The sequence below is a fragment of the Diplotaxodon limnothrissa genome, linkage group LG5 (genome assembly GCF_057381915.1).
Source record: "Diplotaxodon limnothrissa isolate DT_005_m linkage group LG5, D_limnothrissa_male_GT1.1, whole genome shotgun sequence".
Lineage (NCBI taxonomy): Eukaryota > Metazoa > Chordata > Actinopteri > Cichliformes > Cichlidae > Diplotaxodon > Diplotaxodon limnothrissa.
In genome coordinates this window covers 24,832,414-24,854,829 of record NC_140600.1, presented here as the reverse complement: position 1 = coordinate 24,854,829, position 22,416 = coordinate 24,832,414, and the positions used below count along the sequence as shown (strand labels likewise).

Genomic DNA, 22,416 nt, shown 5'->3' with positions numbered 1-22,416 from the left:
TGTCCTTGGGCAAGACACTTCACCTACCGCCTACTGGTGATGGCCAGAGGGGCCGATGGCGTGATATGGCAGCCTCGCTTCTGTCAGTCTGCCCCAGGGCAGCTGTGGCTACAACTGTACCTTGCCTCCACCAGTGTGTGAATGTGAGAGTGAATGAATAGTAGAATTGTGAAGCGCTTTGAGGGTCTTGAAAAGCGCTATATAAATGCAATCCATTATTATTATTATTATTATTATTTCTTGCCAGATGTGGCACAACCTTCTGGTGCTAAAGTGACACAAATTCATCTTGCTCTCATACGGTGATCTTTGAGCAGAGAATAAGGTCAGTCAGATCACTGCAATTAATAAAAAATAAATGAGAATAATGTCCATATAGTTTTTTATGATGCGAGCTCTTATAATAACCAACTCAACAGGCTAATGTGACCATTCTGAGCTTCTTTTTAAGATAACACAGAAGTGTCGTATGCAAACAGAAAGATATATTTTCAAAACCCTTGGAAGAAAAAATAATTTACATCTGGACCAACTTTACATTCTGAGTTTGTTAACACAAATTTAATGCATTTCTCCTCAAAAATAACAATAACAGTCTTACATTTTATGCAACAATTTACAATAAATCCACTTTCATGTTGACATGTATGAAAAGCTTGTACTGCTTTGCAAAGATATGTATATGTCATGTGTTAAAAGCAAATACATTGCATGTCCCTGTCTTCTTTCTCTGTACAGGTTTGAACTGGTCTGATCTTCCCGCTTAAACAGTTTCGCTTTGGTGAGTCAAAGAGACGCCCAGATAGAGACGGACAAACCTGTTCTCTGCTATTTGAAGTAACCTCAAGGTTTCAGCCACACTCGGTGTGGCTCTGTGCAAGTCCCAGCGGTGGCATTTAATGAGTGTTCTCATGCTCAGGAACAGCTGTGCATTATAAAACACGACCAAAACTGTACAGAATACACTGTTCCATTAACTTCATAGTATAATGGCACAAAGTTTTGCCTTCCTCACAGTTCACACAATACACATATGTGGAGTCTTTATACATTACCACATTCTTAATCCAACATTCCACAGATTTATCTACATATCACACTGCATCATCTTTTACATTAAAAAAAACATAATTATGGGTATACCAACTGTCAGAAGAAGACACACACTTCACATGTCATTGTTTTTAGTAGCATCATCTTACACATTTAGAGCTGATGGCACTTGAGGGCCCTGTTCTTCAATCTGAAGGAATTTAGGCTAAAATACTTTTTTCAGGTTACAAGAAGCTGGTTTAGTCTCGTCAATCTAATCTGATTCTCTCAGCCTCCTTTAGGATTGGTTTGTTAATCCCAAATAAAAGTTCAAGGGAAAAGTTATGGAGAGGCATAATACTGGCTGAATGCTGAGCATGTGATTGCACTAACAGAGAGAGAGCTGAGACAATAGGCTTTTAACAAAAACTGGAAACATTCTGACCTGTCATTTCCCAGTGATCCCAATTAAATACGATACGTGGCACAGCTTCATTGTCAGTTCATCGTTTTCTTTTTTTTTCCCTACAGCCTGCCACTTTATGTTATGATCTCTGGCAGATGATAGTAACAGTGGTAATGACCAAAGTGGCATTGCATGACAAGTTAAGCATCATGCTTTTTTTTTTTTTTTTTTTATGGCACAAGTATTGTAAAGGCTTCTGCAAAGGACAGGCCTGGGCCTCCTCTCTCCTCCAGATGCATTTAAGGAAGTAAGACTTTGTTGAAGTTGGCTTCTGATCAATTTCTAAGTCAATGGCAGGGCGATTCGGGAGAAGGTGACGAGGTAGATCAAAATAGAGAGATGAGAAAAACCTTTGGGTTTTGTATTTTACTGCCATTCTTCAGGAGTTTAACAGTTTCACAGAGACAAAACACGAAATATTAAACATGAATGAAGGGATGGACATGGTCAGCAGCAATACTCAGGAAGGCTGTGGAGTTTAGATGATGCTCAGCTGGTACTGAGGCTGAAAGTGTGGCAAGAAAATATGCACCTGCACCATTACGCCACCGTCACTGATATTACTGATACAAGGCAGGATGGATCCATGCTTTCATATTTTTTATAATAAATTCTGACCCTACCATCTGAATGTCAGAGCAGAATTGAGAATCATCTCATTAGCTTCTTCTCTTAAGTTATTGTCCAAAAACTATTATTATTACACACAATATCAAACAAAATCTATCTATCTGGGTTCTCACGTGAAAATAATCTCTCTCTTCTTCATTTAAGTCCCGTATGGTCTAGCAGTTGTAGGATTTCTGTTTTTTCCACAAAGTTGACACAGGTTCAAGTCCCAGTATGGAATCAGTCTTCAGCATGGCTGCTGTCCTGCATGCCTTGGTTGTAAATTGGGTTTACAACCAATTTTTGATTCTACTTGGACATGAGCAAGGCTTCTCGTCTTAGAAAACTGCCACGAATTTGATATTTTCTCTTTTTTGGCCCATTTTCTGTAAACTGTGGAGATAGGGATGATTGGGAAAATCCCAGCAGATAAGCAGTTTCTGAAATATTTAAACCAGCCCGGCACCAACAATCACGCCACATTCAGAGTCAATGAAATCACCTTTCTTCCCCATTCTGATGCTTTGGCAGGTCCTCTTGACCATGTCTATCATCTATGTAAATGAACTGAGCCACTGGGATTGTCATTGGCCGATTAAATATTTGTGTTACTAAGCAGCTGAACCTAACAACGTGTACCTAACAAAATAGCTGTCTTCAACCATCTCAAAGCTCTTGTAGTACACCTGTGAATGCCTCTAAAACTGAATACTAATTTACAGTCCTTTGACGTATGATTGGTAATTTAAATGCACTTTGTAAGTTGCAAAAAAAACAACAACAAAAAAAACACATCACCTTAATCGCACTCCAGATGTCTCTGTTCTGTACAGCTTTCTGTGATTTTAGAAACATCCAGTCAACAAATCCAGTGTTCATGTCTGGTTAACTGGGTTAGCCATGTATGAAGAACAGGGCCCTCATCTATTCTGAATAACAGCTGATATGTGCTGTATCTTTACACTGAAAGTAAGTTATAACAACTTTTCTTTTGTCATTAACAGAGTTTTTCACTTGCAGCTTAAAAAAACAAACATGTTAAAAAGTAGCAGTAATAAATAGTAACAGTGCTGTGAAGATCATATGGACCAGTGTAATATAAGGCATTAAAAGAGCACTAATTTCAATTATATAACTGTGTGAAGCCTGTTTTAAGCCTTCTCATCTATCATACAAATATGATTTTTCCAATAATATATAAAAGTCTTGGAATACGTAGTTTAAAAATAAATTAAAATAAAAAATGAACCTAGCTATTAAGTTATCTTCCTTTCAAGTCCATCAGGTCACAATGATAAAGTTTATTTGTCTTCAGTAAATGCTTCTCTAAAGATGTCAGATTACTAAATCGAGTGGCATACCCCTTTAAGACATTCTCTTCCTATAATTCTAGTGTGGCTCAGTGTGAGTGTCTCTCAGCTGTAAACAACTGCAACACAACAAAAATGTAAACAATGGTTAAGATCTCGATGGCTGAAGCTGGTTCAGACGTTGGTGATTTCGACACTCTTGTAGGTGTGCATCGGGCTGCCTTTGGCTCGGGGAACCGCCTGAACTCTGGCCTCTCTGGGCAGAGAGCTGCAGCTGCCGTGGAAGCCCAGACTTCGCTCCACTGAGTGGCTGTTTGCTCGTAACCTCAGCGGACTCTGGAAAAAAAATCAAAAAGACTGAAAACAGAAAATGGAGTTTCTTTAAAGATGAGACATTTGCCTGTTTATAAAACATTATCAGCTAAAAAGTAATTAGTGTTTATGATGGTCTTATATCAGAATCCTCAGTTTGAATCTGACCACAAGACTTTAGTAGCCAACTACTGATTCTTCTTTTCTTATTCTAGTATAAAGTTTGTCTAATACCTTTCCGGATCTTCTTATAGACATCCTCTCATCAGCAAAACGGTTAACAGCAACAGGAGAGGAACAACCAATCACCTCAGTCTCCTGCTCGGTATTACTATAAACATAAGGTGTTACAAGACGTTGTTGTTTGGAGATTGCATCCAAGAATATATACATACAAATGTATTTACAGGATAGAATATGAAGGTATGCAAGTAGGACTTTTAATCTACCTGAGAGGGACAGCGAGTGACTTCATCTCTTCATACAGGTGCCGATGAAGCATGTGTTTGTTGCTGGGGATGCCCAGGGCTTTGGCCATGGCATCTGTGTCGAAAGACTGATCCAAAGCCATCACTGCACCATGAATCCCTTTACCCTGAAGATTGTCTGCAAACTCCTGAGCAACGCAAGAGAGAAGCGTTGGATTAAGATGATGCAGTTTGCTCAGTGTGCTCATCAGTGAGTGTTAGCTGAAAAATAACTAACCTTGCAGAAATCGCTCCCTGGTCTTAACGTTTAATTTGGTAGTAATTACAAGTACACAACAAAAAAGCTTTTAAAAACAGTTTTGGTTTGTCTTTGTGGGTCATAATAAGTGTTCACCACATGTTGCCCAAAATAAGTATGTCGGTATATTGCAGAGCTAAAAAAAAAACCCCTCACGCTGTGTGGTCTATTCCCCATTACTGAGTGTACACTACTGTTATTCTTCTGTATTCTTTCAGTGGTTTGAGGCTTCAAAGAAACAAAGCTATCATTATTTTTGAGGGATTCTTAAAAACCCATACTTTGCGGTATCTGGTTCCAGTCTGGCAAAGAAATCTCCAGCGCAGAGGGGAATGCCATCACTGACCGCCCCACCCACCTTGAGGTCAATGTCTCTGATCCACTTCATCACTCTGTGACATGTCCAAACAATGGGATCCCGGTTTTGGTGCTCGCATTTTGTCCGCCGTGCCTGCAGGGCCTTTAAAAACACCACACAAAGATAGCAGTGCAAGCACTAATGTGGCAGAGGCCAATGAGATAATGGAGCATTACAAGCTACTGTGTGACTCCAGCTACCGCAGATAAGCATGTAGTTTTGTCACTGTAGCTGAGTGAAAGTCATGCAGTGATCGAAGAAAGATTGCTGAATAACGCCAGTCATGAATCTGTTATCATATAGTCTGACCTCTTTATCAAAGCTGAGCATCTGCAGCAGCTGGATTCCCAGAAGTAGACTGGTCTGATGGAACTGGTCACTGATGTTGAGAAATCTCTCCAGGTCTCTGCGGTTCAACGAGTTAAGCACTCGTCCGTCCACCAAGTGAGACTGAAAGGTCTGGGAGTACTGAGGCAGTCCAACATCACTCAGCCATGATGTTGCAACCCAGTGATGGTCCATCTCAGATGCTTTTGATAATCTGTGATCAGCAATATCAAACAATAACATTTGTTTAAATACATCATATTTCATGCACTCCTTATGTTGTTTTACTCAAATGCATTATATCTATATATACATATACACACTACCAGTCACACTAAATAGTATCTATTCTCATGACTATTTACATTTTATGCCTTCAATGAGAATCAACAAAGTGTGAAATAACTCAAAACATGTTTAACATTTCAGATTCTTCAAACTATCCACCCTTTGCTTTGATTAAAACTGTGCACATTCTTGGCATTTTTTCAATGAGCTTCATGAGGTTTGTCACCTGAAATGGTTTTACAACAGTCTTGAAGGAGTTCCCAGAGATGCTGAGCACTTTTGCCATCACTCTGCGATCTATCTCATCCCAAACCACCTCGACTGCGTTTAGGTTTGTGGAGGCCAGGCCATCTGGCGCAGCACTCCATCACTCTCCTTCTTGGTCAAATAGCCCTCACACAACCTGGAGGTGTGTTTGGGGTCATTGTCCTGTAATGACTCCAATCCCCAGTCCATCATTACTGACCCCAGTAATGATGGACTGTCGTTTCTCTTTACTTAGCTGATTGGTTCTTGACATAATATGAATTGTAACAGTTGTCAAATTGGGCTGTCATCTGTGTACGAACCTGACTTCTGCACAACATAACTGATGGCCCCAACCCCATTAAGAAGGCAAGAAAGTCCACGAATGAACCCTGACAGGGCACACCTGTGAAGTGAAAACCATTTAAGGTGACTACATCATGGAGCCCATTGAGAGAAGGCCAAGGGTTTGGAGTGCTGTCAGCAAAGCAAAGGATGGCTACTTTGAGGAATCTAAAATATAAAACATATTTATAGTTATTCATTATTTTTTCTTTGCTACATAATTCCATTAATCCTGCTTCATATATTTGATGTCTTGAGCATGTATCTACAATGTAGAAAGTAGTAAAAATAAAGAAAAACCATTAAGGTGGAAAATTTGCTACTTATATTCCTGCCTTTATTTGGGAGCATTTATCAGACTAAGCAAGTAAAACAAGTACAGAAAAGCGTCCTAAAATACACATTTAGGTGTTTATTTTACTTCTCTGTGTCTGAAGTGCATATATACATATTACTGAATATCCTTTGATATAATACCCATGCATATTAAACTTAAAATTTCAGAAAACCCATCTAAATAAAAGTGACTTGGAAAGTTTCGTGTTGATATCCGTTATTTAAAATATATAAAATATATATATTTTTACAATACATAGCTTTAAAGGCTTCTTATCACACAAGCTTTCTCTTGGCAGACACAGCAAGGAGCTGCTGGGTTCAAAATGAAAGGCCAGCTGAGACCTCTCTTTGTGGAGCTCGCATGATCTCCCTGCACCTGCGTGTGTTAACTCATACTACTACAGCTTCCTCCCAAAGACATGCATGTTAGATTAAGTGGAATTCTAGATTGGCCATAGGTGTGAAGGTCTCTCTGTGTTAGCAGTCCACCAGATTAGCAACCTGCTCAGGGTGTACCTCGCCTCATGCTCAGTGACAGCTGGGACATGCTCCAGCCTGAATTGGATAAGTGGTAGAAAATGGATGGAGTCGTCTCTCATACTCTGAGCCAGAAATGTCTGCTTCAGTGGCACATATTTAACTCAAAACGTTCCATTTTTATCCCTGTCTGTATATTTTTAAAGAAAAGTATGCACAGAGAAAATGAAGATTTTGAGGTCATGTTTTTTTTAACCCCCCAAAACATGACATTAGTTATTCTGCAGTTTTATTTGGCTGTTACTCACCCTTGGTCCCCTTCAGCTCTCCTGTAATCCTCAATAGCCAATCTTATTTTCCTGCGATGAATTGGATTACTGATACCCAGGCCCAGGTCTAAATCATCATCCGTCAGGCCTAGAAGCACCTAAAGAGCAGAAATATAGCTCTCTATCAAACAAACACAACACCTCAACATGTCCATCTGCTAACATCAAACAACATCACACACAGGTAAACAAACAGCAAAAAGCAACATGTACCAAATCATACCTTCCCACTTTTGACGTTTTCAGAGCAGGCTCGGATGTACATGGGCATTCCCATGACAACCTCCAGCCAGGCCTGGACTGCACCTGCCCTCCACAGTGACATGCATGTGTTTCGAGTCAGCTCCGCCTGCTGGAGGCGGTCCAGCTGCTCCTCTCCATCAGACAGGCTTTGCTGTGTGAGGCTATCAGAGTCTGGATTGGTCAGGAGAAGTTACGGTGTGGCATACAGGAGAATTTCAGGGTCAGTTGGATATGAAAATCAAATCAGATTACACATCTGGAGACAATCAGAAGGGAGCAGAACAAAAAGTATTGTGTCTACCTTAAAGTGGAACCATACTAAACTACATTTGGGATAGTACACTACAGTTTTTTCTGTATATCGAGGAGAAATCTGCATACCAAGATCAATTCGTTCACGTGAGAAAAAAAATTGTTATATAACCACTAGATGGCGCCAGATTATCTTACTGGAGACGGCCAGTATCTTTGAATGAACTGTGCTTTGTTTTTTTTTGTTTTTTTGTTTTTTTAAGTAGATAGGACTGCACATTTAAATGCGTCTAAATAGAAAACAGTAGTTGAACTCAGAACTCAGAATACAGAGGTCTTTTGGTTCTTCTGTGACAGTGTGGTGGTCAGTTCTAAAACTACTGCTTAGTAAAAGACGTTACAACACTAGTAACTGAGGCATATGAGGAGACTTAAGACCATTAGGATCATGTATTAGAGACAAAGGGATTATTCATAAAACATCATGCTTCTGCCCATCAGCCCCTCATCTACAAAAACAAAAAAAGAAAAAAAAAAAGAAACAGGAAACACTGATTCATACCGAACCAACGAATCCAGGATGAACTGATTCGTCTCAACATGCTGAAAAAAAGGCTGCATGCAAATCCCACCATCTTTCCAAAGAGTTTTCAAAAAACAAACGACACAAACTGGTACTCTTCAATGGACATGATACGTAATATGAATAATCCCCAGAGTGTAAGAAACAGACAGCTGGTAATCACAGATGAGGAGTTACTCACTGGCAGGAGAGAGTTGCCATTAGAAATGGCAGGAGGAGAGGGAGACACACACGTTAGACTGGGACAAAAGAAACAAACAAAAAACCCAAAAAACCAACCCAACATTACTCACGAAATAGAAAACTGCCACATTGGATTTATTCAGTTAGTGGTTTTATTTTTAAAATAAGATTTCATTTCAATTATAATTCACTTTGAAAATGCTAAAACCTCCTCGACATCTGGCTGCGACAGCTGCAGCAGATAAATATTTGAAGTCACTTGTTTGTCTCATTTCTTTTAAATAAAATACTTCAATAGATTTAATCTTTTATGCAACATTTTCTAAATTACAAACATTTAACAGATTTGTTAGAGCCACATTTGCAAAAAAAAGGAAAGGAAAAAAGGAAAATTATAAAATGAGGAGGGATTCTATACAAATATAAAAAACAAAAAACAGCGAAATAAGGGGAGGATCATGCATTCAAAATGCAAGGAAAAGATAACCTGGTAAAAATGGGTAGGGCTACAAAGGAGCAACACAGGATTGCAGAGATTATTAATTTGGTTGGCAATGAATGGATGTCTAACCAAAGAAACACAGAGGGATCATGCACGTGTTTAATGCACATTCGTTCATCTCGTATAGGCACATGTTAGATAGCTCTCTGTAAAAAATGAGTCAGACATAAACAATGCTACGAGGCTAGTGCTAACAGTGATGGAGTGACTGAGTCTTTAAACTTTGGCACTTGCACATGGTTTTGACAGCAGGTGAGAGAGGTGCGTCTGAATACGCCTGCTCACATCTACAATTTCTACAGAAGACCGACTCTAGAAACCCTCAATGGCCAGTACGAGAGCATTATTAAAATGATTACTAGCTTACAAAATATCCACAAAAAAACTTCCCTGGTGCCCACAGTGCTGTAAATAAATCATTGTGAGCCAGCATTTATAGGAACGTGATGACAATCCTGTAACAGAATTACCTCTCAACGAGTGTTTTCAAACCAACAGGAAACCAAAAGTCTAGTAATTTATCATTTCTATCCTTTCATAGTAAGATTTGGGCCTGCAAGACTGTGAATAATATGGAAATAAATGTTGCAAAGTATGAAAAAAGCAACTGTAAAAGTAACAAAAAACAAATAGCATTTACAGTAAAACACTAGTTTCACAATAGCTCCTATTTACATATGAACAGCAGTACTTCAAGTCTCCAGTTATATATATAAAAAAAAGCATAAAACATTAAGACAATTATAATAATACAGCATAAATATGTCTACATGAAAGAAAGAGTAACCTATATATATATATATATATATATATATATATATATATATATATATATATATATATATATATATATATATATATATGTATGTGTGTGTGTGTGTGCGCGCGCGCGCGTGCGTGTGTGTAAACATATGTACATATGCATACATGTACAACTATAAATATATATCTAATTTACAAACATACAATTTTAGGGCAATATACTGTACATTTATGGTGATAGCAGTGACTTTAAGGGCTTTTCTTTAAAATTCAAAATCCTTCGCCTCCAGATAAATCCACAGACAGTCTTCACTCACAGTTAAAGCCAAGAGGATATCTACAAAAACTCAACACACACATGCACTCACACACTCAGCATCACCAGTCGGCATCCTCCTCTATGTAATAATCAGGGGTGGCTGTACCATCAAACAAGCCAGGATCCAGTGACTTGCGCTGCTTGCCCCGAGCGAACACCCTTGATAGGGATCCCAGTGTCATCTTTTCCTTCTTCTTCTTCCGCTTCTGGTCCTCAAGGTCCTCCATAGACTGAGCAGAGGAGATAGGAAAGCTGCGTTAATCAGCTGCCTTAAAGCCAGACTGTAGTTTCACATTTTTATAAACTTTCATGATGAGTAAGGAGAGAGAGAGAGATGTAACCAACTGGATCCAGACAAATACCAAAGCTTTTTGTCATTTGTCATTTCAGCCTGAATTAACGCTGCATTTCAAATTTTTATCTTGCATTTGAAGGATCAACTATTTTTTCCAGCATTATGCGTAAAATTAGCCTTATGTCAAAAGTTGTTTATCGTTTACTTCTTTGGATCTGGCTGTAAAAAGTGAGTGAATTCAACCAGAGACTTAACTGCTTCTTCACTTAACTTCATGTTAAATACACTATATGAACAAGAGTACCAGGCTACCTGCATATTACACTTACAGGAGCTGCTCAACCATGAAAACCGTAGCCTCGAAGCTCCCGGTGCACAGTTTTTATGCTCCAGAGGAGGAACGCTGGGGACTTTTATGCACCCATTATTTAAGTTTACATGATCTGTCACTTTGAGGCCAAGTTACCAGTTTGCCACACCAGTCTATAATATTACTTACAGTTGATTGTTATGTATCTAGCAGGGAGGACAATTAACCAGTTGACTTGTTACAATGATGTCATGCTTTTATATTAAGAAGCCTGAACGGGACTGAAAACAGAATTCAAAGATAAAGAGGTTCGGCCCAACATTTTCAGTTTTATAGGTTCAGGTTTCTACTCGTCTTAAGAATAAAATTATATTTCATATTGAGATGCATGTAGCTATTTTGATGATGTAATAGCATCATTCTTGTTTTGTCCATTTTGAACAACATTTTCTGTATATACATTTGTGTCACTGGCTACAAAGTTTGTGGTTACACAAATATTCACAACACTTTGTGACACATTGGTGTTTGTTATGTTTATTTGCTAAAATGTTTGACATTGTGTCAAATACAGAGTGAGAGCGTAAAGCAACAATTGCTATTGAACTTGAAACTTCTTAAAAAGCATTCTCTCTTTTTCACGACTGCGAGCAAATTAGTTGTAATAATTATTGCATGAACACCAAAATAACTGTAAAGCTATCAGAATGGAGGGATTAATTATCAAAAATGATATTTAAAATATATTTAATACAGTAGTTAATAACCTTTTTCACCAGATAGAGTAACTTACAGTCTCCCTGTATAGCTAAGCTAACCAGTTGCTGACGTTTGCTTCATACTTACTCATATTGAAAGATTAGGCATGAAATACACAGTGCCAAGCTAGTGCAATGCCAAACTGTTGCTTATGAAAAAACAAAAGAACTCCAACACCGGCACTGAGCAGGCAAGCAGAGCCCATGAAGCTGACAGTACAGAGGAACAGACAAGAGAAGGCAGAGTGGAGCGAGGCACTAACAGAAGATTGCGGAGGTGTGATTACTTGGTCGAGGGGGCCAGGCAGCTCTTACATTGCAGAGGGAGTGGGTCCGGTGACGAGGTGAGTTGATGTCACTTGGCGTTGACGAGCGGTCTCCATCAGCCGCAGAGGCTTCAGAGATCACAGAAGGCTGACGTGAGTGGCAGGGGCTGATCCTGACCACAGCTGAGGCGTCACACAAACACACAAACACACCGATATTGCAGATTCCCACAGTTAGTATGAGAAACCTCCTTGAAAAAACCCTGTGTTAGTAAAAGCAACACCAAGTAGCAAAGAGGCCGCGAGGCAAGGAGGAAAAGAAAACCTACCCTGTCTGTCTGTGGTGTGTCCGTGGTAGAGGGTCTGTTGGCTCTGGCGGATGGCGGCCGTGAGCGGAAGGTCGGCGTGCATCACCCACTCCTGACTGCCGTTCACCACCGGTTCTGTTGGCATAGCCACTGAGTGGCGTTTTGGTACGTCTTTAGTCAGTGTGGCCAGAGACTGCTTTGCCTAAGAAGAAAAATAAATAAATAAATAACAGAAAATTAGCATGAGAGTGAACAGGGACAAAGATGTTAACATTACAGGACTAACTATAATTACAAGGATCAGTATACACGATATAAGATTAGACAGGCTATAGTTTATTCCACTGGCTGTGACACTGGACACAGAGTCATTAAGAAGCCCACTTTTTTAAGTTGGAAATCATCAGAATTAATCTCACACGACCAACTGAGTACCAGCTGTTTTTTTTAATGAAACTCTGAAAACATCTGCCTAATATTTTGCCTCTCCGGGAAACGACATGGGACCTCGTGAGTGGCAGAGGATCCTTCAAGTATTGTGGGTTTCAGGGTGGGGCCTCCGATGATCGGGCTTGTTGTGACACATCCTTCTGCATGCTCAATCGGACTGTTATCTGTTAGCTTTTGTTGCTCTTTGTTACATTCCTCTTGCCATTCCTAGTTCTGTCGTTTTATGGGTGTGGCCGGGTGCATAACCCTGCTGGTGGAGGCCGCTGCCATCAGGGAGCACACATTTATTCTGCAGCACTGTTTAACTGGGTGTTACCTGTCAAAGAAACATCCATGGGAATGGCGGGAGCTGAGGGGTTCCAGCAGAGCGCTGCACTGTGACATGATGATCAGTGCTACGTTGTGACTGATCCTTCAAGTATTGTGGGTTTTAAACATTAGAAAGTGCAACAGGATGGTCTATTCCTGAGATATGCTGAAGTTAGAAAATAGCCAGTGTTATAAACCGAATGTATTCATCACTTTCCATAGGACTTTATTTATATATTTTTTTACTGAAATCCTCTGAGAGAGGACAGACTGGAGAAAGTTGAGTTTAGCGGCAGAGAAAGCAACAGGGCTGGGCTGTTTGACAGTGATGCAGCTCTGGCACTGAAGTGCCAACAAATGTGATCTGTGATGGAGCGTGATGTGAGGATCTGTGGGTGGCTGTGACTTGCTGAGGGAGGAGAGAGATTAATGACACACAGACTGACAAGTGTACCTATGAGGGACTGACACAGCAGCACAGAGATAAGGCATGAATTTCTTTCTCTCAAAGCATTAAGCTTTGCTCCAGACTGAGGAAGTGGCATATTGCATGCGTCTGAACTGATATGAACATGTGACCTTCTTTGCATTTGTGCCACGTTTACCAGCTAAGAGTGGAGGTGACTCCGCTGCGGTTTAATAACTTTAGCAAAGTTGTGACTCCGTCCGACTCACCATTGTGAGCTCGGCCTCCAGTTCTTTAATCCTGTTCTCCTTCATATCCAGCTGAGAACGCAAGACGTTGGCCTGCTCTGTGGATTCTTTGGTCTGCCTCCTCAGGTCCCACTTCTCCCTCTCCAGCACGTCCTTCTCCTTTGCCAGGGCTTTCACTGCATCCTCACTCTCCTGCAGAAATCGCACACATACAGTTATCGTGATTTCACATCAAAGTCACATTGAGTGAACTGGAAAAAAATTTGAGTGAAGCAGCACACATCGTGTGTTGCTGTATGGTTTTGAAAAGGGTGGCTGCTGTTTTTTTAGTAATTCCAGTTACGGACTGTTGCAACTAAGACAAAGTTATAAGCAAGACAGACTGTTATGTGGTTGTGTGGCTTTATAGACATTTTGAAGGCTTTATTCATGTTTTATGCTAGCGTCTATGTTTTTATGAAGCAGTTATTACTGTTACATCGTAGAGAAACAGTTAAGCCTGTCAACAGTGCTAATTAATATCCGAAGGTGTTTCCACACCTGCGATGTTTAGTCTGTTTAAACTGAACTATACTATATGCGCACAAGTCAGTAAGGGTTGGCAAAGAGGCATGAAAAGATTATAAATTCTCCATGCTCTCAAATAGTCCAGAATGCAACACCTTCCTGTATTTACACTTGCTGCTCATGCCCCAGACACATCTGGTCTATAAGCAGACTGAATGTTCTTACGTGGTTTGTAATGACACATTGTGGTTCACTTGGATTTTTCTCTGTGTGAAATGAAACCAAACCACAGGGAAAGTCACAAAGTGTCAAACCTATCTGCTGATGGGACCACAATAAAATGACTCTAGGTGTGAAAACACTGCTAATTACTAAGACATACCCAAAGTACCAAAATGGCAATACACAAACCATGACGTCACCGTGGCTACATCCATCTTTCATGTACAGTCTATAAATGGGTAAAACTGTAAAAACGCGAACTGTTAAAACAGGGGCGACCCTGGCTCAGGGGGTTGGGAAGCGTATCTGTAACCGGAAGGTCGCCGGTTCGATCCCCGGGCTCTTTGTCCTGGTCGTTGTGTCCTTGGGCAAGACACTTTACCCTACTTGCCTACTGGTGTTGGCCAGAGGGGCCGATGGCGCGATATGGCAGCCTCGCTTCTGTCAGTCTGCCCCAGGGCAGCTGTGGCTACAACCGTAGCATGCCTCCACCAGTGTGTGAATGCGAGAGTGAATGAATAGTGGCATTGTAAAGCGCTATATAAATCCAATCCATTATTATTATTAAAAATCTCTGTACAGCTGGACAAATGAAAAACCGCCCTTTTCACTAGTTTTAAATATAAAATAGATTTAAGTGAAGTGCTATCAGACTGGTTAAACTTTTTAGAGTTGAAAAACTTCTTGTTTTTATTTTGGTAGAAAACAAAATGTAAGGTAGCCATAATTCAAAATACCTCTACGTGTGGGTTGGATTATTATTATTATTTTTTAAAAATATATACTGACAATTGGGATAGGAATGCAGGCACACAGAGACAGAGACAAAACTTGACAGCGTTACCTTTCGATGCTGGTCGTAGTTGCGTATGAACTCTCGCAGCTGCTCCTCTCTGCTCTCCAGTGTTGTGTACAGCTGCTGCATCTGATTCGCCAAGTCTGCTTTCTCCACCTTCAGCCGCTTACGGTCAGCTTTCATAGCTTCAAAACACAAGCAAACACATTGAGACACTGAGCAGCACATATGTGTCCATCAACAACAGAAAACTGGACAGTAGACAAACAGTAGACAAAGACAAAGCTTTGTAATTACACCACAGAGCCACTAGGTGACACTGTGTCTTCTGTTAATGAGTTACTTTTTCCCTTTACTTTCAGAAGACGGGGCCCGGAGAAAATGATGTAATCATCCCCGAGTCATTCGGTTTCAGGTGGCATGTGGAGTCTTTGTGGACTCATCCTGAAAACAGCGTGATTGGATCTGATTCCTTTCAACTTCATTCACTTTCAGCTCAACAGCAGCGATGCAACTGTGGGTCTTTTGTGCAGGTGGAAACAATGCTAACGCTCTCATGAGAGCCCGGGTTCACCAGGTAGGCAAAACTGGAAAAGTGGTACCTGCACTTTCCATAACTGCACATGTCATTCAGGGTGCATTCCTCCTGTCAGCGTTCAGCGTCCTCGCATTTATCACACAGCATTTAAACCTGTTTTGCCGCAGTTACATGACGGTTTACAAGCCTGCAGTTTACCACTATGAGCTGTTGAAAGGACCGCGCAAAGGTAGAACATTAAACTAAAAACAACTGCCTGAGTTTCAAGCAGGACTGGCTTTGCTTTTTGTAAAAAGATGTAAACATGGTGGTGTTGCATAATAATAAAAACAGAACACCCCTAACACATCAGTGTCCGAGCGAAGCTCTTCGCTCATGATCGATGGACGTTAATTAAAATGAGGTGAACCTGGAGTTGACTTGGCTGCTCATCAGCTCGGGATGACTAATGTTTCAACTTAGCCACATAAAGACAGAGATTACCTGCTCATTTTAATTTATGCCCCAGAAGAATCACTGGAATTTTACTATTATGGTAATTGGTCTGCTGTTACTTGTGAATGATTTTGATGAATGTGAAAAATGCTGTTGAGTTAATGATTTACACCCACTGCTTTGATCAATGAATCATTCTTATTTGCTTGAAATAGATGAATCAACATATGTTGCTCTAGTAAAGAGAAGCTAATCCCAAAAAGTAATTTTGATAGTTAATGCACACACACACACACACACACACACACACACACACACACACACACACACACACACACACACACACAAAACAAGAATCTGAGAGCCAAAATTATAGTAAACAAATGCAAAAATGGAAAACACCCAGCTATGTGGCATGCTTGTTCTTAAGAGTCGGTAAAGAACATGATAACTCTTAATGTATAGAGTTGAATATAAAACCACGGACAGTAAGAGATATACTGTCTAGATATAAAACATTTAAGTGAGCCGTTTATACAAAGAAAACCTGGTAGATGCAGAAGTATAAATGGATAAATAGTTATTTTATAGATTTTCATACAAACTGTGTTTTTTCCTCAAAGCTGTGAAACAGAAAGTAAACACAGTCATTTCTAACGTTTTATGTCTCAGCAGAGGCAGATAAAAACATTTCCAAACAATCTCAAGTCCATCATTTCTACAGAGAGAAAGATTATTCACATGTGGAAAACATTCAAGCCAATCTTCCAACAAGTGGACATCCCACGCAAATGCCCCCACCCCTCCCTGAAAAAGATTGTGAATTTCAGACTGTGAAACGCTCAGAGAAACTTCAAAAAGGCCAAAAGCTTCATATCAGCCTCCCCAGGCCTCAGTTAGCAAGTTAAATATTAAAGTTCATGGCACTAAGACACATTAAGACAAACCACAAGACTTCTGGAACAATTTTCTTTGGACAGATGAACCTATTGGACCATGCACACACCACTGTATATGCTGCCTGGAAACATTTAATTGAACCAATTACTGTGAGAAAGCACAACGCAGAAGACGTTTTTGTACGAATACAAAAAAAATGACTTTGTAGATCATTTTGATGTCCCAAGGTTTGTCATGTAATGGAAAAAAAATAATTTATACTATCTGCTTTTGTTTGGTAAGACAAAGTGGATTTCATTTAATTACAAGATATTCTGGCTTGACATAACATCCCCATGAAAGCTTGGACAGCTGTATTTGCTGTACATTTGAAGTAGGTAGGTGCTGGAAACACGGGGGTTCTGGTGGATTAGGCAAGATGACAAGATGTCTGTTTGCTTCTGACCTTGTAAGGCCTCCTTGGCACGGTCCAGCTCCTGCTCCTTGTCACCCAGCTGCACACGGAGCTCAGTGGCAGAAAGCAGATTGGCAGAGCAGCCGCCCTGGGTCTCCTCCAGGTCTTTAGTCAACATGTCCTTCATTTGCCTCAGCAGGTGGACCTCCTCTTGGAGCTGGACCACCTCTTCACGGAGCAACACTGAAGGAGAGAAAGAGTTTGCAAATTTAGATTATGTGTAGAATAAATATGGAGGGTAAGTGTGCAGAAAAAAATGAGAAAGGAGGATGGAAATAAAAGAGTAAACTACAGGGATGTCCAAAAGGGGCAAAATATGCAACAGGAAATGGAAAAATATGAACTAATAACAAAAGTGATAAAATTCTTCAATACATCAAACCACAAAAGTTACAGCTTCCCTTCAGATGTTGCCAGAGGTGTTGCAGAAATGTAGTTACATGCTGAGTGACAGACTCAGGCCTGGCACTGGTGATGGTAGTACGCAAGAGACAGCAGCCTGATAAGACTTAATAAAATATAAGCGGCACACACTCGGGCTGTGCTCCTCTGTGCCGTATTTTCCCTCAGCTGTGCAATGCCTCATATCCCTCAGGGGAAACAGGCAAGCAAACATGAGCAGGGAACTAAGGCGAGGACAAACTGAAGAGCGAACGCAGTGGCACAAGCTGGTGGACACATTTGTAAAGCCAGAGGACAGAAACAATGAAAAAGTCCATTGAAGGAAACCCGTACTAGCAAAAGTGTCACGATGATTTATACTGCGCACATAAAGGGTAGAAGGTCTGTTCCAGAAGAACGCAAGAACAAAGACAGATGAAATACGCAGTCAGCCAAAACATTTCAGCATAGAATAAAACCTGCAAACGCAATGATAGATTTGTAATTTCCCCAAAAAATAACTCAATACCATAGAGCGCTGCATAAAGAAAAAAAAAAGCTATTTGGATCTTATAAGGGATGATGAGTTAATAAATCACGAGTTAAATAAGCAGAAAATTAGTCAAAAAACTGTTTGATTAACAATTTTTCTTGTTAAAAAAAGTGATTTATCACCTTAGCAGATATGCTCGAAAGCATAAGTAACTTTTGACATTTTTCAGACAAAACAAGTTTTGAGGTCCAGGAAAATACGTTGGGTGACTTCTGTTGGGAATCCGACAGACAAAAAATTAATTAACAAATCAGTGAGAAATTGTTAGTTTTAAACAATTTTAAAAAAGGATAAATGTGTGAGTGTGCATTTGTGTATGTGTGAATTACAGGCATTAGAGTTTTACTTTCTGTTGCATGAATAAGAATCTGCAATCAAGCTAGCGTCACTCAAGGCTCTGATGTTAACTTAAAAAAAAAGCTAAATGTCTGATAGATGGCTGTGTCAAAAGAACAACAGCAAACGCACACACGCACGAAAACATCATGGGCCTTGGGAACAGGAATTCAGAGGTAACCCCAATTTAACCCCGTGTTAAACTGAGAGCACATACACTGGAAAAACGGTGATGATCCAGAATGCATGACTGGAAAAAAACAAACAAACCATGGAAACGATCCAGCAGCTACAGAGTTGTTTCAGCCTGGATCAATAAGCTCAACTAACCATCGAGGGATGTCGTTCGTACAGCAATATTTCAAGTAAAGAAGTGGAGTGCTCCCTAATTTTTAAGGCAATGCCTTCAAAACTTTGTATAAAACTATAGAGAGAGCCGACGTCAACGTGAGGAAGCCTGCATCAGAGGAAAAAAGAGAAGGTCTTAGCAGGCCTGCAGCCAGACGTTGTGGGGCTGCAGCAGCTCCGATAAGAGAGGAGGGGACAGTCCATCGGTCTCTGTCAGCGCGGGACTCTGGAAGCACAGCGGGCAGCTCTGTGCTGCATGTGACAAAAAGAGTTTGTTTCCCCAGAGAGAGCAATCTCTCATGGCCTTCTTGCAGCTTAAATCCATTTATTCATCTGTTTACCTGCAGGCTCTCCTATTTTTGTCACGGGAGCCCGGCAGCTGCTTTTGATGACACTGGACAGAATTGGACATTATTTCTGAGGACGCTTTATATTTGTTTCACTGCGATGTGGATGCTGATCGACTCTTGTCATTAGCTGTCAGTTTGGAAATGGCTGCATTTTAGTTGCCAAGTATTAGCATCATTACACGCTTGTGTTATATCCATTAAGCTGTACCTCAATAACAAAGTGTGAGCATTTTGTCCTAAGGGTATCTACGGTGGATTTAGTGAGAAATGTGTTTAACTTACAAAGAATCAATAACACATTTCTCCCAAATCCAATTTTGCATTCATTTTCAGCATCATCCTCTTTCACAATTAAATACACCGGCTCACACAGCAGACACAGGCTAAAATACACAGAAATGGACCTGCAGGAAGTTTTTTTCTTTTAAACAACTCAAATTGTGGTAAAACTTGAGGAAAAATAAAAGTTAAGACTTCTTCTGCAGATGTATGTGATCGTTTCACATCTCAAAAAGAGTGAAAGGACATAAAGAAAAGGGTGCCGACAGAGGCGAGCCATCCATTGCCTGTACCTACAGATAATTCACCTCCATATACACTGTTTTATGCAATCTAAAAAAGCAATTTAAACTGACAGGAGTCATATAAGCCACACAAAGCAGTATGCTCTCTGAGCTTTGAGTGGTTGTGCAGAGAGCTTGGCAAAGCTATTAGTGTCCTCCCACATAAGAAGAGAACCCACTCTCTTCCTACTCAGCAGCGTCCCATTCAATGAACTTCTCATCCAAGCCTCCCATTAGTTTGTCCATCAAAGCCAGTCAGTAGCAGGTCAATCTCTGTCCCTTTTCCTTGCATAGCAGAGCTATTAAAACCCAGCACGCACACGCACACACAGCTGAGGAGAGCACATATAGTAGCTGTAGGCTTATGATGAGGTGTTAGAGAAAGCAGAGGCACCGGGAAGGTTAAGTGGGTGTTGGAAATGTGTTGATTGGTGGTCAAAGACCTGAACTAGTCTCCTGTGAACCATATGCAGGATTAAAGTGGCCTCATTTGTATACATGACTGATCAAAGATGCTTAACGTGCACTACGGTGGAATATTAAACTTGGATGAGAAAGTCCATTTAAAGCTAATGCTCTTGTTGCATTTTAAAAGCAGTTTGTGTCTCACTATGCACGAAAAATGTCCCGGTTAATAGAAGGAGGCCACAAACCGAATAGAAAAAAAAAATGGTAGAAGTAGTTCCAGAGAACTTTAAATGTGAGGCTTGTGGATTAACTAGAAATGGAAAATATTTCTCATGAGACATCTAAACACATTTTCCAGGACTCTTGGGGATAGATCTACTCTATTTTCAATTGGGCTTACGATTTTCCTTTTTGATAAAGCATATAGTTAGGGCTGAATCAGATGACCCTGAATCCTCCTTTAGTTACGCTGCAATAAGCCTGGGCTGCTGGGGGCTTCCCATGAGTGTTTCTTCTTCACTCACTATGCGTTTATACACCACTCTGCAGTTAAACATTAGTTATTATTAACCTCGGACTCTCTTCCACAGTGTATATTTTATCCTGTCTTCCTCCCATCACACCGGACAGGTCACAGCAGATGACCGGCTTTCCCTGGGCCTGGTTCTGCTGGAGGTTTCTTCCTGTTAGGGGGATTTTTTCCTTCCCACTGTCGCCAAGTTTTTTCCCAGCAGGAATGGATTCATTTTTGGGGGATTTTCTCTATTATTATAGCATAGATGTTACAATGTTATGATATGTTACATGTTACAACACAAATCCCTTTGAGGCAACTGTTGCTGTGGTTTGGTGCTGTATAAATAAAATTGAATTGAACAGATCACATGATAGGGTGGGGCTAGGATTCACAATGGTTCACAATCAACCATGGCTGATTGTGACCCACACCTTTTTTCACACAGAGTGGGTGTGATTAGGCAGAGGATCAATAGGGGGTCCATGACCCTCTTGGGGACAGTCCCATAGAGCTTAAAGTCTGGGACTCTCCACCAGTTGCTCTTAGAACTCAAGAAGTTTCTTGGATGAGAGGTGAAACGTCTTCAGGGACTACAGACACCTTCTTTCCAAGCTCTTTAGGCTACAATGACCTGGATGCCTGAGAACCTTCACAGATGAATTGAACAGATATCTCAAACCTGCAACAGTCCTTGCAGCTAACTGCTAGCATGGTAACATTTCTGTAATTTGGGTGTACTTGTACCTTTTAACAAAGCACTTTTGTTCCACAAGATATCATAAAGAGCAGCCTCTCCAGCAGCATGGAATATTTTTAATAAGCAAAACCATTAGAATGACATTTGACAGTCGAGCAGGGCGTCAAAAATCTCTGCAGTGACAGCAGCTAACCTTGGTCTTCCTGCCAATTCAGATTTGTGTAATTTAAAAGTACAGTATACAAGACAAACCCAGAGGCAGTGGTGCTGGCTGTTCTCCTCTAATCTCTCCGGTACAGTAAGTGAAAACAGCTGAGCTGGATAACGAGGGCACACGGAGCTTTCTAAGATCCACACATGCTGTAATACCCCACACCTCTCTCTTAAATACCTGATGAACCTTCATTAAGGAGCGTAGGTGGGTTTTCTGAGATTTTCACTTTAGGCTCTAAGGCTACGTTCACACTGCAGGCGAAAGCGCATCAAATCCGATTTTTTGACCCTATGCGACCCATATCCGATCATGCTATGACAGTGTGAACGGCGCAAATCCGATATTTTCAAATCCGATCTGGGTCACTTTCGTATGTGGTACTGAATCCGATACATATCCGATGTTTTAGAAAGCGACTGCTGTTTGAACGGTCAAGTCGCATTAAATCCGCCTTTTACGTCACCGACACAAGACTGAAGCCAATTATCAGCGCCCGAGAAGACATCGCGAACGCTTCCTAGCCATCCAGTGTAGATGTCAGTGAAACTGTTGGGAAGACAACGTGTACATTTTATTTGTACTGTATAATCTGCAGATTCTGACAGAAATCTGCAGCTATCCTTTGAAGCACCGCTCCTCTCTTAAACAGCAATAAGGATCATTATTAGGTTATTTACATTATTATGTAAATAACAAAATAACTTAAAGCAAAAATTGGGAAACGTAAAGTCCGAAGTCTTTATATTAACGGCCATCAGTCAAACAATACTGTTTGTTCTTGGTCTAAACAGAGCGCGTTGTGTGTGACATCTTCTTTTGCGCATGCGGGCCGCTTTGAG

At 40.5% G+C, this 22,416-nt stretch overlaps 1 protein-coding gene across 1 annotated transcript in view; it reads right to left on the bottom strand.

Moving 5' to 3' along the window:
• Nucleotides 1-3,591: 3,591 nt before the first annotated feature.
• The window catches only part of kaznb (kazrin, periplakin interacting protein b), a 137,281-nt gene continuing 118,456 nt past the window's right edge, over nt 3,592-22,416 (bottom strand). The window contains exons 5-17 of the mRNA XM_085354339.1: nt 17,202-17,393; nt 14,932-15,068; nt 13,380-13,550; nt 11,967-12,147; nt 11,687-11,820; nt 10,115-10,238; nt 7,388-7,578; nt 7,144-7,262; nt 5,123-5,354; nt 4,814-4,915; nt 4,179-4,345; nt 3,964-4,060; nt 3,592-3,753 (exon numbers count right to left, since the gene is read on the bottom strand). Of these exons, the coding sequence (XP_085210465.1) occupies nt 3,592-3,753; nt 3,964-4,060; nt 4,179-4,345; nt 4,814-4,915; nt 5,123-5,354; nt 7,144-7,262; nt 7,388-7,578; nt 10,115-10,238; nt 11,687-11,820; nt 11,967-12,147; nt 13,380-13,550; nt 14,932-15,068; nt 17,202-17,393 (2,009 nt within the window). The remainder of the gene's footprint in view (nt 3,754-3,963; nt 4,061-4,178; nt 4,346-4,813; nt 4,916-5,122; nt 5,355-7,143; nt 7,263-7,387; nt 7,579-10,114; nt 10,239-11,686; nt 11,821-11,966; nt 12,148-13,379; nt 13,551-14,931; nt 15,069-17,201; nt 17,394-22,416) is intronic.